The sequence below is a fragment of the Poeciliopsis prolifica genome, unplaced genomic scaffold, assembly GCF_027474105.1.
Source record: "Poeciliopsis prolifica strain line A6 unplaced genomic scaffold, Auburn_PproV2 SCAFFOLD010, whole genome shotgun sequence".
NCBI lineage: Eukaryota > Metazoa > Chordata > Actinopteri > Cyprinodontiformes > Poeciliidae > Poeciliopsis > Poeciliopsis prolifica.
Genome location: NW_026562385.1, coordinates 4,593,105 through 4,608,222, shown reverse-complemented (window position 1 = coordinate 4,608,222; position 15,118 = coordinate 4,593,105). Strand labels below are relative to the sequence as shown.

Below are 15,118 nucleotides of genomic sequence, written 5' to 3'. Positions count from 1 at the left end.
TCCTGAATTTATCAAAAGTATCTAACGAATTAAACAATACGCAAAGTAAGCTTCAGCATAAGAGATATGTAATAGTTTTCCTTCAATTTTAAAAAATTAAATAAAATAAGCTTGCGTTTTAACGGCTCGTGAATGCACTTGAACGCATCTTGAAACTCAACCTGTTGATTGAGGAAAAACCGTTACAAGCCAACCTTTTTTTTTTAGAGATTTGACGTGAAGGTGAAGTTTCACAGTCAACTTTACTGTTCAGATTTATTTTTGCTTTTCTCAGTTATTTAACAACGTTAAAATAATTATTTGTTTGATTAATTTACTCGTGGCGTTAAACTGTTGCTAAGTAACAGTGTAAACAAAGGAAACAACGGGACACAAACGTTTTGGCTGTTTAGACTGTACATTGATACAAAGAGTTAATTCGTTGTTTTTTTTCTATTTATCGGTAAGTAAAAACATTACACATTCGGGTAGTTACAATGAGGGCTGTAGTAAACTTGGGACTTTTCAGCTGGTTCAAAGTTTTACTTTAGAATAATCTCTGACTCACCTGGTTGCCTTCAACAGAGTGAAAACGGCTAAAAACATGGACACTGAATCAAGCTCGTCGGACGATGAGTACACCTTGCAGGAGATGTTACTCGAGCAACACACCTCAAAAGAAAAGTACGCTCTGCACAATTACAACCTTGGGAATCTGGATCACAGAGAGCACATCAGTTTACAGCTGGAATTCAAAAGTATAAGGGATAAAACAAACAAAAAAATACAATCTTTTCAAAAGTTTTGGGTCTAATTTTATGCACTGATTCAGATTGTTGTTGTTTCCAGACTTGATTAAGATGGATTTCCTACATGATTTTACATCGCTGATAAGGTTGGATCTCAATAACAATATCATACAGAAGATATGGGGCCTGGAACGTCTGACTAATCTGACTTGGCTTAGTAAGAGACAATTTCATTTATCTTTAGTCTGTTACTATAGTGTGTTGGACAAACAGCAACAAAAAATAGAAAACATTTTTTCAAGCCTTTTAAAAGTATTCATACCTGTTAAAACGTTTTGGGTTTTTTTTATTTACAATTGGTCATGTTACATTCGTACACATGACTGTATTTTATGAGTGTTTTATATAGCAGATCAACACAAAGCGGTGCATAATTATGAAACATGCTAACAATGTGAAGCATACAAAGTTATCTATTTTGTTCCCCAAATAAAAATCAAAATTTATGTTATGTCCTTTAAGCCAGTACTTTATAGTACATTATTTTGCTCAGTACAGCTGCTAGTGTTTGGGGTACTTCTTTAACAGTTTCACATAACGAGAAATGTAATTTATTCTTTAACTATGGACCTTTCTAACACGTGGGTCATTCCTTTTTAACTTTGTATGTTTAGTGATGCTGTTCTGCAGCTGGATAGCTTTATAGTTCTTTACCAAGTCTTTTATATATTGCCTATAGTTTTTCTCCAGGATTTTGCAGTTATATGCCTGACCTCTCTGGTGTGTTTCTTGGTCTCCATGTTGCTATTTAGTCATTAATCTTTATGAACAAACATCTGAGAACTTCACTGATCAGGTCCTCGGCTATTGAAATTGATTTACACCTTGGTCAACTCTGTCTACTGCGTTTACTTATATGTTCCTTTTCTTTTAAATTCACAACCATGCACTGCTTTGTGTTAGACTATCATTAGCAGTAAAAAAGAAAAACCCAAATAAAATATTTTCAAAGTTGCGAGTTTAACTTATCGAGGGATATGACGGCTTTCACAAGGCTCTGTACTTTCACACGTTATTGATGTTTCTTTCAAATGTGTTTGCAGATCTGTCATTTAACAAGATCGAGGACATTGAGGGTTTGGACTCCCTGCGGAAGCTTGAATTGCTGAATTTGGCCTACAACAAAATCTCTGTCATCAAGAACATGGATACACTTGAGAACCTTACTCACTTCTTCATTTCAAAAAACCAAATCACACACAAGGAATGTGTAAGATAATTTTCTTTATCCAAATGACTGCAATGCCATGTTATGGAACGTTTGCACTGCACGACTTTGTGTCCGTCTTGTTTATTCATCTTCATTTTTTTAAATTAAAGGTGCACTACCTCATGAGATTTAAAAAGTTGTTCAAACTCTCCATCGGTGGGAATCCTTTCACTGAGAAGGACGATCACGCGCTTTATGTTGCTGCCTTTATTCCAAATGTGACCCTCTTAGACAACATTTTAATTCGCCCAAAGATGGTAAGTCTATACTCATGCACATCTTTCGGGATTTTTCTATTTTCCACATCAGTTTTGCATTTTGTTTCTATTTAAAGCATCAGTCTATCCACGTATGTGGTCCCATATTGATGCGTCACACTGTAAATGAGACATTTCTGTCTTGTGCAATTACAGCGAGAGGAGGCTGCCATCAAGTACAAATTTGAGCTTAAGAAGTTCCTTGAGTCACAGACCGTTCAGGAAAAAACAGAAGAAGTATGATGATGATCATATTTTTAAAGCCAGTTTTTGCAAATGTGCACATTTTATTTCTTGTATTATGTTGTCTGATTTAAGCTCTTTCCTAAAACAGGATGCAGGCGTGGACAGTGCTGCGCCAGTTACGTCAGCAGACGAAGCAGAGGCAACGAGGCGAGACAGCCTTCCAGAAACTCCTCCCACACAGACATATCCTCTGCTTTCTTTGCTGATGTGTTATTATTGCATCGAGTTGCGCAAACTGACAAAATGCCTCAGATTTCTTAACTTTGCATTTACATCTCAGAGCAAAATTGCGGAGCTGTGCTCACAAATATTTGCTATAGACTCAGATGAGTACAAACAACTGGAGACAGAGTTGAACTCTTTCTTCACTGGCCAGACTGAAACTGAAGCTCACTATCAGCAGAGGGCGTCACAGATGCTTGCAGTCTTCGATGAGCAGCACACAATGGCAAGTAGAGCAGATATCTCTAACTTAATAAAGTTAGAGTTATCTAACTTTATTAGAACAAATTTACAGCACATCTTTGTACTTATTCACTGCTGTCTTGTTCTTTTTTATTGTCATCTAACAAGTTTCAAATGTTCTAGAGGATAAAAGATATAAAGAAAATACAAGACCCCGATCTGCACCGTATCAAAATCATCGACTTAAGAAATTTAACTTCCCAGCTGTTTAAAGATCTCATGGCTCTGGAGTTTGAGTTTGTCAAAAATATGGATGTGAGTCTTCATGAGATTGTGTTTGAATTTTTTTTTCTATCACCTGGTAATCTAATACGTGTTTTTTTTTGTTGTTGTTTTTTGATTTTTTTTTTTAATGAAATCCTTCATTTACATTGTGCTGCTGTTTCTTTTTATGTTAGGACAACATCATACTGCTAGACAGCTTCATCTCAGACATGGTGGGTAACGCTTTGTGATAATCTGCAGTGCATATACACTTTTCTTCTTTGCTACTCGAGAGGTGAATTATGCTACGTTTAGAAAATATTGATCTTCCTTTCATTTGATTAAAGCGAACTTCCCATTGTCCTGCAGCTAAAAAAAATGGGGCTGTGTGCAATGTTTATATACAAATAGTCACTAATAAATACTTAGCACTCTGTGAAACCTCTAATCAACCTGAAAAGTAAAGTATAAGTAGAAGCATTATACTTACTCAGTTTTATTTTAAAGGGTATAAGTATAATACCCTTTTAAGATTTTTTCATGTTTACCAGAGATGTCAATGAGTGTGGTCCAAAACGTGCTTATTATTGAAATGTAAAAGGAATTGCTGCTGAGACTGAAAATGTCGTCATATGTAGTTGTCTACAGACTTTGATTCACCCAGTCAAGTTGAGACCCCGGAGACCATCGGTGACACAGAAAATCAAATGGATACGCAAGTTAATGACTCGAAAGAAGCTCTCATCACCCAAGTAAAGACCCTTGTAGAAAACACACAAGTGTATGTTGAACTGAAATGACAACCCGTCCGCAACCCCCATCTTTATGCACTATTGCAGATTCAGGAAGAGGAGGAAAGGAGGAACCGTGTGCGCATCTCAGACATCTACCGATATTATGACTTTTTGATGAAAACTGTGGAGGAGTTGGAATGAAATTTTGCTATATTTCACTGACAGCATCTGCACTGTTACGATAATTAGCAGATAATATGTGTACATCTATTTACTTTTCCATGTTTTACGTAAAATATATATATAAATATGTCTATATAAAGATACAAAAATGTCATGTTTTATGCATGATTTACTTTATTTAAAATTATTAAATTAATAAATTGAAAATGTAGAATGCATATTCAGCCCCCTGTACACTGATTCTACTAAATAAAATTGCACATTTCTACCTGAGTATTATTTAATTGTAGTAGCAATCCACTTCTGTGAAGGTTAGGCAGAGAACATTAGGAAATAAATCACATCATGGTTTTTAATTGTTTGAAACTCTGCATATTTATGTGTTAGAAGGGCTCAGTCAAAGCCCAGAGTTAAATTCAACTGAGAACCTGCTTCTAAACTCTAGAAATTTAGATAAAATCTGATCGAACTTTTTCTATTTTGAAAAGATGTTGGTGTGTCGGAAAATTCCTGCACATTTCGATTGAGCTACATTGAAATGTTCAGTTGTCCCATAAAAAGAAACAGTTCAAGAGATGAGTGACAGTAGATAAATTATTGCTCTTCAAAACAACAACAAAAAACCCCTACTAATCTCAAATTTTCAATCAGTTATTTTAGCTCTTTTCAAAAATACATATTTTTATATTTAGCAAAAAAATGTAAAAGAGGAAACTCACAACACAACCTAATAGTTTAAAGCGATTTTTATCCATCTATTAATTTATATCCTCTTTTTCTCTGTAAAGAGATTTAAAATGTTTATAGATTAATTTTTTGTGACTATTCTGAATCAAAAACTAGAAGCGTCGAACATACAATTCCCAGAATGCATATTGACACATCATCCAATAAGAATCGTGCTGCAACCAGACGTTTGGTGTTTAGCCAATAAAATACAAGAAAGCTGAGCGATTACAGGAAGACTCGCAACATTTATTCAGTCCGGCAGTCTGATGAAAGCTAATACTTTTGAACAGCCCCACTGTTATTTTTACGGTGATAAAACTTCCGTCAGTACCGTTTCTTGTCTCCGGTTGTGGCGTGCTTCTTGTTGACGTTCATGACGGTTACTGACGGTGTTTCCTTAGCGCTCATCATGCCTGTCCGAGCAGAGTGCCACTGTGGAGCCGGCGCGGCCTGTCCATCCTCGGCCTGTCTTGTTCCCCCTGCGCCAATCAACACCCAGCAACCCGGGGTGGCCACCTCTCTGCTCTACAGCGGCGCGCAGTATAAGGGTTATCAGAGGAGCAAAGGGAACTCGTATGATGTCGAAGTTGTTCTGCAGGTATTTTGATAAATGTATATTTTTTTTATCCTAAATTTAGCTTGCTAAATGTTTTTCATTTTTTACATTTTTATATTTTTGTTTTGAATGTAGACTAAAAATGCATTTTTGACACTTGTCTTGAAAGTTTACGTTCTGTGCACCAGACTATATGTACTTCTTTTTTTTTTTTTTGTAATATTCTAGCTGCAGATGTTTGTTGAGTAGCAACGAGAGCAGATTTTCAAATATATAACTTAATCCGTACTAGATTTTGTGTTTAAATGGGTAAATCTTTGTTTCAGTTTTTACATCATGCACTTTTTATGTGAACCCCGTGAGACATTACTGAATGTACCATAATCTGTTGGACAGCATGTGACGATGGACGACTCATATCTGTGTGGATACCTGAAGATCAAAGGCCTGACTGAGGTAAGCTTTGCAAACAGGGTCAGGTGCTCTAAGACTGACCTTTATGCTTCCACATGCTGAACACAGACTGGTCAATTCTTGCTGCAAACAGGCTGAATCCAGAGAAGGTGAGATTGGTCAAAGTGAGATATTTTCTGCCAGATATGTGTTAAGTTATGCAACCTGTAGAACCACTTTTGCTCAAAGTGCTCCGTCTGTCAGAGGACCTGCAGTTTGGAACTCACTTCCTGTCAATTTAAAGTCTGTAACCAGGTTTAGTATGTTAACAAAAAACAACAAACAAAACTCTGGTTATGTCAAAAATAGACATAACCATAAAACTTAATGTTTTATGTCTCCCTGTTTTTATATGCATGATTGTGTATATGTTGTCAACATTATGTCCTGCTACTATGATTATTACTCCAATTTCTACTAGTTTTAAGTTTAAAAGCCTATTTAGGGACAAGTGGTGTGAATTAGCTGCTGCTATAAGCTCTATAACACAAACATGGAACTGCTGTTCTGTTTAGTTTATCTAAGTTGATGTGTGTCTGTCCCTATCAAATAAATTTGAATAAGTAAATGCCCCAGTAAGGTTGGTGTGTGGAAGACGAGCAGTCATGTCAGTGAATAATGGTCAAATTTGAATGTTTGTTATATGAAAATAAATATTTCTCCTTTCTGAAGAAGAGCATTTTCATTCACTTCAAGGCTAGAAGGTTCAGTGTATCATCTTCATGTTGGCATGTTAGTAATAAACATTGTCCCAGAGATGAATATATTTCAGTGCAAAATGTGCACATAAACTTTAGAACAAAAGTTTATGCTCACTGATATTATTTCTTATTGAAATCTGAGAACAAAATCTGAATCCTGTGTTAGTCATTCTTGATTACTAGAAGATCTGATTTACAGCTGAACTACAAGCGTAATCATTAATTCGTTCCTTTCGGTCTGTGATATTTTTTTTCTGACAAGATATGTAAAACTTGACCTCTGTTCAACTATCTACCTGCAGTAGATAGTTGTTTTTTTTAATTATTATTGTTATTTATACTTTAAGTTTGAATAAAAGATGGCAGAAAACTATGCAAATATGATTTTAGAAGAGTCTGGACTGTTGACCTGAAAAATATGTGTTTGAACCCTGCAGTTTATTAGCAATATGAACCTTTTTGTTTTTCTTGTCCTTTTATATTTTGTAGGAGTTCCCAACTCTCACAACGTTCTTTGTTGGTGAAATAATCAGTCGCAGGCGGCCTTTTTTAACCCGGAAGTGGGATGCAGACGAGGATGTCGACAGAAAGCACTGGGTATGCCTGTCATTTTTTTGAACCAACTTTGTACTTCACCTAAAAATAATTAGAATTTTTTGTGCCCTGTATTGAACATTACTCTAGTGAAAAGCAAATAAACAATAATCAATATTTGGCGTCTTTTCCCTAAATTTTGGAGTTTGCATTTCAGATGATATATTTTTAAAGAGTATAAGTTTAAAAATGTATTTGAACCTATTGTTGATCCCCATATTTCCTATTCTCTTAAAAGGGGAAGTTTCAGGCTTTTTACAAGCATGGCAAAACCTTTAACTCGGACAACTTCGACTACAAGGCTTTGGAAAACAGTGATTACATCTTCATGAGGTGGAAGGTGAGCAGATTTTACGTCACTGCAGGAATTACGTCTCTTACTTGTTCGAACTATGCTTTGGCTTCAGCTGCTGTTGGTCTTCTAGGAGCAGTTTCTTGTTCCAGACCACACAATCAAAGACATCAGCGGCGCCTCCTTTGCTGGCTTCTACTACATCTGCTTCCAGAAGTCCACAGCCACCATTGAGGGCTACTATTACCACAGGAGCTCAGAGTGGTAATAAAAGTGAAATTTACACAAAATAAAAGTTTTTTTTTTTTTTTTGCGGAGGGGAGGAGATACGATTATAAATGTGAGTTTTTATATTTCATTTCTGCAGGTACCAGTCACTCAGTCTGAATCATGTTCAGGAGCATAGTATGCCTATTTATGAATTTCGGTGATATGAAGAATCTCTTCGTCAAGGTACGGCTAGTACCGCCCTGGAATTAACTGGAACATGACGCCACAACACCGATGGATAACCAGTTTTCCTCTCTAGGAGGAAGCTCACAAGTGGCAAGGTGCTCATTTCCTGATTTGCAAATAGGAAAGCACGGATTGAAGAAGAGCTGGACAAAAGATTGATAAGGCATGAACAGTCCAGACAGAGCTGCTGACGAGAAAAAAAACCCATTGTTTCTCGTTTGGCTTTTTTATTATTGTTATTATTCTTTACCATCGAGTGTTTTTTGCGCTCTATGTTATTGAACATCGCAATAGATCACAATCGATTCCTGATTATGGAGACACGTTGCACTTTTAGTGAAGGTTTGCAAAGGAAAAGACTAATTTTGTTCAACAAAGAAAATCTTATATTTAATAGAAAATGTTTAATTACCCATAGTGATTTCTTGGTGGTTTATGGCTAAAGGATTCTATTATAACTGAGAGGGTTTATTTTATGCAAGATGACAAATGATTTTGATAAGAGAATGTTAGTTGAAGTGGAACAGCTGAATGGGTACCAGCTGGATCAGAACAGGTCGGCGATAATCATGGTTTCCTCCCATGGTCTTCTATGCAAGCCAAAGAACTTGAGTGGAAAGATTTTCCCTTGCCTCTTAAATGTTTAATTTATTATAATTGAGACTGCTGCTTTATTTATGCTACAAGGTATTAATGATTTGTCAAATAACATGTTTCTGAAATCCCAGACCCAAAAATAGAGTTTTCTAGGTTTTGGGGGTAAGGACAAGAAAACATTTGGTGACTTATCCTTTAAGAGTTTTAGAGTTTATTTATTTTTTAAAAAAGGGTGAAAGTAGTAAGGAAGTGACAAGTAGAAACAAAAACCTAATATCTTATTTTTCGAAAAATCTGTTGCCTTACACTTGTAAAGCTTTTCTTCTTAAAGATACAGTTTTCCGGGATGACTTAGTGCAAATGTTTGGAAAATATCTCTTCGTCGTCTTTGTGGGATCCTTTAAGTTTTCCTGACCTGGGATGACGTAAAAGCCAAATTGCGTTTGGCCTGGTAGCCTACAGTTTTACAGCTGGGTTAAAGCAAGTTAAAGTTTCTTTTAAAGCAGTGCAATTAAATGCATAAACACAATCAGAAAATGTTTCTTCTTTTTATTTTTCATTCATTCATTTTATTTATTATTAACCATGTGTCAAAACAAAATGTGCAATGTAACCGAGCAAAATGTTTAGGAGAGTATCTCAAAGAGAGTGTTTCTAATTTGACCAAAACGGTGAGCTTCGTGAACTTTGGAAGTTGAATAAAATATTTGATATAAATGTTTGTATGTGATGTCCCTTCTGTTTCCTAACATAGAAATAGACTCATTACTTCTTGTCGGGAACCCCGGGTTATTACATTTTCAATTTGGGATATTTCCTGGATTTTTTTCCAATGAATGAATCCTAAAAAATAATTGTAATATGTGAAGAGTAACCACAATTATATAAACAGGACAATATTCCTTTTCTCTGATGGCATTATATAAATGGTTCTTATATTCATGCTGCCCATGTTCTGTCATACCATCTCCTTGAAATCCATGAACCTTTTTCATAAAATCTGCTCTTTATGTAGCGTAATCATTAAATGTTCTGGATGTTTTGATGCTGTCCAAGTGCAGCTAGATGGCAGCAGCCACAAAGTCAATCAAGAAACAACCAAAGTTTAAGTCATTCACAAACCGGAAAGTGTCGGATGTGAACTTGGCGCAAGAATACCTTCATACTTGGTATGAAGTGCCTGCTCCAGAACCAGAATGTTGTGGTATCACAATACTCTGAATTCATTTGACTTCTTCACTGGTTTGAAATATTCTAGCTATATGGAATATTTTATTCAAAATTTTCAAATTGACTTGCCAATACGAGGCATGCACTTCTAGTTTTTGGAGGATGGCAGAAGCAGGGGCTTAATTCAATTAAATAATATTTAAAGTAATTTGTACATAATGAAACTGAGGAATATATTTATATCTAGGCTTTTATACATGCTTTACTTTTTCACTGATTCGTTCTAAAATGTATTTATTTAAATGGACATGAGCGATATGTGTGACATAATTGGATATTTTGCATAAGAACTGTTTCATTTTGTGTATGTTCCTTGTATATGTTGCTGGGATCAGGCTCAGATGACATCCAGAGTTGTCTTTGCGAATTAGACTTCAATTTAGAATTTTAAAAAGTTTTATTTGTCTTGCGAAAATTTAGAATTTTAAAAAGTTTTATTTACTTTAATTCAAAACTCAGCCTGTCACACTTTGTGCCAATGAAAGTTCAAGTTCTTTGTTATTGTTATGGTTTTGTAACTCCCAAACTGGAAAAAAAAAATCAATATCCTAACTTACATAAAGAAAAATCTATTTTTAGACACTGTATTTAAGAAGATTATTTGAGCTATTGTCTTCCTGTAAGGGCACATGTGGGTGTGGAGAGTAATTGCAGTGTTTAGTGGCTGACGCTTCACTCTTGTCATTTCTACTTTGGGTTTCATCCAACTCAGATCAGAGATAAGTAAAAAGCGTTCTGAGCAAAACTGTAAACGAAAGCCAAATTTTTCTCATACCATGACGCATCTTAGCTCCTAATAAGCCAACCTGATTGGTCCTTTACATTTCTCATTGTCAACCATGGAACACTTTGGAACACTTCAGGAATTCCCTTTATGCAGAAGATCATTGATTCTGTCTGCATAAAGGGAGTGGCTGCCTGAGTGGTCCAACCACGCCTGTGTGTTGCGTAAGAAATATAAATTCACCTGCACGACATCTCCTGCACATTCCTGAATGTGGCTGAGAGACATCTATTGCACATGATCTATCCAGCTGTCATGGGGTCTGAGCGTTTCCCAATCAACATCCGTCTTACCGGAGTCCTTCAGAAGGAGAAGAACAAGGTAAGGAGAGATGGTGCCTTTGTCTGTTGGGTTAAACTGTAGAGGAATTTTCTTCTTTAAGAATATGGTGTATCTTCTTTCAGATGTACATAACATCTGTGCTTTGGTCGGATCAGAATGAAATTGTAGTTTACAGAAGCTTTAAAGATTTCAGAGAAATGCATGTAAGTATTAAGAACTGCACTATTTACTCCCTGAGCTTGTGCCAAATGACTTATTTCATGTTTTTCTCTCTTTTAGAAACAGCTGAAGAAGAAGTTTTTCTCTGGAAGTGAAATGAAAAGATCTGACAGAATCCTCCCTAAATTTCAAAGTAGGTGAGATTAAACGATAAATAATAAATGTCTAGCTGGATACAGTTGTAATTAATTAAATATTTTGTTGTTGTTGTTGTTTAGGCAACAAAATGAAGCAGAAGAGCCAAGGCAAGGGCCTTGATAAATCACTGGTGCACCTTAAGCATTTGCAGAAATACTGTAATGAACTCCTGAGGTGTGATCAACAAATCTCACAGTCTGCTGACCTGGCAAAGTTCTTGCAACCAAATGAGAAAGAGCTAAAACCAGAGTTCACCAAAAACAGGTAGGAGTTTCTTCTGCAACAATTGGAGCTGTTAAAATCCATCTAATGAGACAAGAAGACTAACAACATAGAAAAAACTTTTTTAAAAAAAATCAAGTAAAAGAAAATATTGCTACTTCTATTATTTATCAGAGCTTAATTAAAACATAAATCTGTCATTTTCATGTAGTTTGTGCATTCCGTCTCAGCTCCTGCTATGAGACACCATATCAATGTCCATAAATCCATCTGATATTAAATCAAATCATGTGAAGGTTTTGTAATTGTGAGGTTATTGTCACACATTTAAAAAAGAAACAAAACCTTTTTTTTTGTTGTTAAAATTGTAACTAAATAGTCATTCTTATGAAGATTTCCGAACTTCCCAATTCTCAAAATGAGATCACTCATACCAGAGAACTCCCATAATTACTAATAAGCATTTAGACAAAAAAAATAACTTTGCCGCCATCATAAAAGCAATGACATTTCAAAATTTCGGGAACAATACTTGTGGTAAATAGAAGTTGTTGTTTTTTTGTGGATAGATCTGATAAGTACAGAGCAGACATCTTGATTTGATTTGAAGGGAAGGTAACACAGGTGAAAAATGTCAGGTAGTGTTTTTGTGTGCACTACAGCACATGGCAAGGACAGTTACTGTAATTAGATCTGATGGAAGAAGTTTGTATGTATGCATTGCTTAATTCCCATTTCCGGAGGAAAAGGCAACTTAAAAGTTTTGATTTCTGATTGTACAACAAACTGACTGTCTGCAGATGAAAACTAGATTTGTGTTTTCACCTTAGCATCCTCATCATGCCCTCTGAGGACGAGATCAGGAGCTTCGACAGACAGGACACCGGCAGTAATGTGACCCAGCCATTTGTCACAGAGACCTACCGATGTATCGCCCCATATGAGACCAAAGACACCAAAAACAAACCTTTCAAAGTAGCTGTGAATGAGATGCTTGACGTTCTGATCAAAGACAAAGCAGGTGAGCAAAGCATAACCTGAGCAATGTTTAGATCGTTCCCAATCCAATCGGGGATCCTGTGAATGTGTGTGCAGGGTGGTGGCTCGTAGAGAACGAGGACAAGAGGATGGCCTGGTTTCCTGCACCCTACCTGGAGAACCTAGAAGATGAGGAGGATGAAGAGGAAGTGCATGGTATACCATCAAGAGGTATGAGCAGAGCTATTAACATTTTATCGACATTAATTGATGAGTTAGAGGAGATTATTCCTTAAGCTCTTTATGCCTCCCATAGGGGCGCTTTACATAGTTGTCAAGAGCCACAATTCCAACATAGTGGATGAAATAAGCGTGAACATTGGTGAAGTGGTCGAGGTCCTGCGGACCCCGGATAATGGCTGGTGGTTCATAAGGTAATATTTAATCCTTCTACAAAGGATGGAGATGTCCTTAATTACTATTATATGGGATCTATAATGTTTGTGATTGCTCAATGAAAGCGTTTGAAGTTTGTCAGAATATATCAGTGCACATAAGGCATTGTGAAGATCAACAAACACACCTCACAGGTTAGGGATAAACTTGTATCAGGTTTAAAGAACGTTTAAATTATAAAACAAGCAATATCCAAAGCTTTGGACATCTCAAACAGTTTTAGTTTTGGGCCTATGAGCAAAATGCTGCATATCACTCCAAAAAAACACCCCCGTTGTGGAACATGCTGGCAGCTGTCTGATGGTGTGTGGACGCTTTGCATCAGAGAGGACAGGAAAATTTATCAGAATTAATAAAAAGAAGGAATGAGCTGAATTCATAGCAATCCAGCGAGAAATCTTGCGCAACAGGTCTTAAAATGAAATTATCAATGCATAATTGTGTGACAATAAGACCCAGTCAAAGTCCAGAGCTAAAAAATGTGCAGTTGTAATTGGCCTGAAATGAGGTTCCACAAAATATTGACCTCTGACGGCAATTTGGGTGCACCAGTTTTTATTCCGGGGCATCAGATAAATGGGGATTGCATATAAATGCACACGAACTTTAAATGTTTTGTATAAACATGCTTGTAGTATGTTTTGTTTTTTCTGATTGCTGTTAGCTCAGTTCTGAGAAGCTCAGTGTTATAGTAAACATCTTCATGTCCTCTTTTATCTTCTCTGTCTTTTGACAGACACAAAGGGAAAATGGGCTATGTCCCATCTCTGAACCTCCAGCCCCACATATACCCTCGGGTTCAGATGGGGTCTCAGTGTAATGTCCAAAACTCCTCTTCACTCCTGCCCCCCTCCTTTACCTTACACCACAGCAATTCCTCTGGCAACCTAGCCCAGCATCCAAACCCCAGGCCCACCTCCCCCAGCCTCTTCCCAACAGAAAGAGGCTGGTTCAGAGACAGGTCCCAGTCTCTGAACCAGTTGTCCGAGGAGCCTTACGCTCGGCCTGCAGTGAGCCTCCCTGCTCCAGCAAACGACTACCCCGCCTCCACAACATCTCCGGTGCAAGCCCCCGTTCCAGTCATCCTGGTGCAGAGTGACGCAGAGCAGGAGCAGAACGGACAGATCCTCAGAGCGGAGTCGGTGGACAACTATGAAACCGACAGCTTCAGCGATGATGCCCTCAGCCTGAGCTACGGCGCCAACTACAATCAGCTGCGATTCTGCCACACGGCACAGCCCATAGTGTCCAACCACCTCAGCCCAACGAGCAAACCTGAGGGAACTCTGGTACCCAGCGTCTCCGACCCCAACCTCTACAAGGGGCCCCAACCCCCGAAGGTTCCCCCGAGACCCCGGCCCAGGAGATTCTCACCCACTGTTCCTCAGTCACCCGTAAGAATGTGACTAAAAGAAACCCCTGTCACCAACTTCGACTGAGGTAACGGGTCTATGAAAATTAAAGCTCTTTGTTATTCTTATGCTATTTTGCAATAACTGCACACTGGATTCTTGACTGCCTTGGAACATAAAAAAACAATCAGATATATCCTTTCACTTATGTGATCAATACTTTAATATATATAAAATAAACAAGTAACCAACAACTGGGTGTATTTTGTCTGAATAGCTCTGTGTTTTAAGTTTTATATCAACTCATACCAGAAAATCCTCTCATCTGATATCTGTACATATTACATTCAGTTAACTGTAAAGATTAAATGAATAAAATGATCTTGTGGGTTTAATACTGAATGCTTTTGTGTCATACCTGAAAGAAAATGTTCAACGCATGGAGTCTTCACATGTAAAAACATTATAGTGAGAAGAGTCTCATTTTTTTGAACATGTTGACTCATTTTTGTACATTGTTCTTGGTGAAGTAGCCTGGACCTACTTAATGAAGTTCTGTAAACATCAGTTTTCAATTTTTAATTAAAGTCTGGACTTTGGCTTTGACTGAGTTTTTAGTTGTGTTCTGAATATAAGGCGAACCTCTGCCTCAGTTGCCAAGGGCAGTAAACCCAGAACATGATGCGGTACTGAAATACACAACCCTAATGTTACAAAATGTGAAAAAGCTAGAGGGGTATGAAAACTTATGCAAAGCACTTTGGTTGCACGAGAGCTTGTGGAGTCTCAACTTTCTTTCCCAGAGATTAATTTAGATGTGAATCAAAATTTCTGATTCTTCTCCAAAGCTTCCTTCAGACATTTCAGAAAGGTAAAACTGACATCTTTTGAAATGCAAAGGGCTTCAGAAAACAAACAGCAGCAACATCCTGTTAGACAACAACGCTTTAATTTTTATTTAACTAAAAAAAAAAACAAGCTGGTTGTCTGCA

At 37.0% G+C, this 15,118-nt stretch overlaps 3 protein-coding genes across 6 annotated transcripts; all 3 read left to right on the top strand.

The window, feature by feature from the left end:
- The first annotated feature begins 183 nt into the window (after window positions 1–183).
- Window positions 184–4,342, top strand: drc3 (dynein regulatory complex subunit 3). Of its 3 annotated transcripts, none has more exons than XM_055035994.1 (12): window positions 185–442; window positions 565–663; window positions 829–945; window positions 1,832–1,998; window positions 2,109–2,255; window positions 2,412–2,492; window positions 2,590–2,686; window positions 2,777–2,949; window positions 3,090–3,221; window positions 3,365–3,403; window positions 3,809–3,922; window positions 4,010–4,342. In XM_055035994.1, the coding sequence occupies exons 2-12, from the start codon at window positions 612–614 to the stop codon at window positions 4,103–4,105; spliced, it is 1,215 nt and encodes a 404-aa protein (XP_054891969.1). In that variant the 5' UTR covers window positions 185–442; window positions 565–611; the 3' UTR covers window positions 4,106–4,342. The 3 variants fall into 3 exon arrangements, with proteins under 3 accessions (XP_054891970.1, XP_054891969.1, XP_054891968.1); XM_055035993.1 differs by having other exon boundaries at window positions 565–737; XM_055035995.1 differs by lacking the exon at window positions 829–945 and having other exon boundaries at window positions 184–442.
- A 709-nt stretch (window positions 4,343–5,051) lies between these two features.
- gid4 (GID complex subunit 4 homolog) lies at window positions 5,052–9,182 on the top strand. 2 transcript variants are annotated; one of them, XM_055036012.1, is made up of 7 exons: window positions 5,052–5,414; window positions 5,769–5,828; window positions 7,016–7,123; window positions 7,359–7,460; window positions 7,546–7,676; window positions 7,780–7,865; window positions 7,942–9,182. In XM_055036012.1, exons 1-6 carry the CDS (start codon window positions 5,190–5,192, stop codon window positions 7,841–7,843), a joined length of 690 nt encoding a protein of 229 aa, XP_054891987.1. In that variant the 5' UTR covers window positions 5,052–5,189; the 3' UTR covers window positions 7,844–7,865; window positions 7,942–9,182. The 2 variants fall into 2 exon arrangements, with proteins under 2 accessions (XP_054891987.1, XP_054891986.1); XM_055036011.1 differs by having other exon boundaries at window positions 7,780–9,182.
- Window positions 9,183–10,702: 1,520 nt separating this feature from the next.
- Window positions 10,703–14,732, top strand: noxo1a (NADPH oxidase organizer 1a). The gene is given in 9 exon segments (XM_055035989.1): window positions 10,703–10,800; window positions 10,884–10,964; window positions 11,041–11,113; window positions 11,199–11,382; window positions 12,171–12,361; window positions 12,436–12,549; window positions 12,635–12,752; window positions 13,511–14,127; window positions 14,130–14,732. Coding segments are annotated over 9 exon segments (1,551 nt in total). The 5' UTR covers window positions 10,703–10,716; the 3' UTR covers window positions 14,219–14,732.
- The last annotated feature ends 386 nt before the right edge of the window (window positions 14,733–15,118 follow it).

Bases quoted from the DNA above. Each gene is read 5' to 3' on its own strand.
- drc3 (XM_055035993.1), top strand. From the start codon at position 584: ATGGACACTGAATCAAGCTCGTCGGACGATGAGTACACCTTGCAGGAG. The intron at 1,999-2,108 runs GTAAGATAATTT...TTTAAATTAAAG, and splicing joins AAATCACACACAAGGAATGT to GTGCACTACCTCATGAGATT. The intron at 2,493-2,589 runs GTATGATGATGA...TTCCTAAAACAG, and splicing joins TTCAGGAAAAAACAGAAGAA to GATGCAGGCGTGGACAGTGC.
- gid4 (XM_055036012.1), top strand. From the start codon at position 5,190: ATGACGGTTACTGACGGTGTTTCCTTAGCGCTCATCATGCCTGTCCGA. The intron at 7,461-7,545 runs GTGAGCAGATTT...TTGGTCTTCTAG, and splicing joins ACATCTTCATGAGGTGGAAG to GAGCAGTTTCTTGTTCCAGA. The intron at 7,677-7,779 runs GTAATAAAAGTG...TCATTTCTGCAG, and splicing joins TACCACAGGAGCTCAGAGTG to GTACCAGTCACTCAGTCTGA.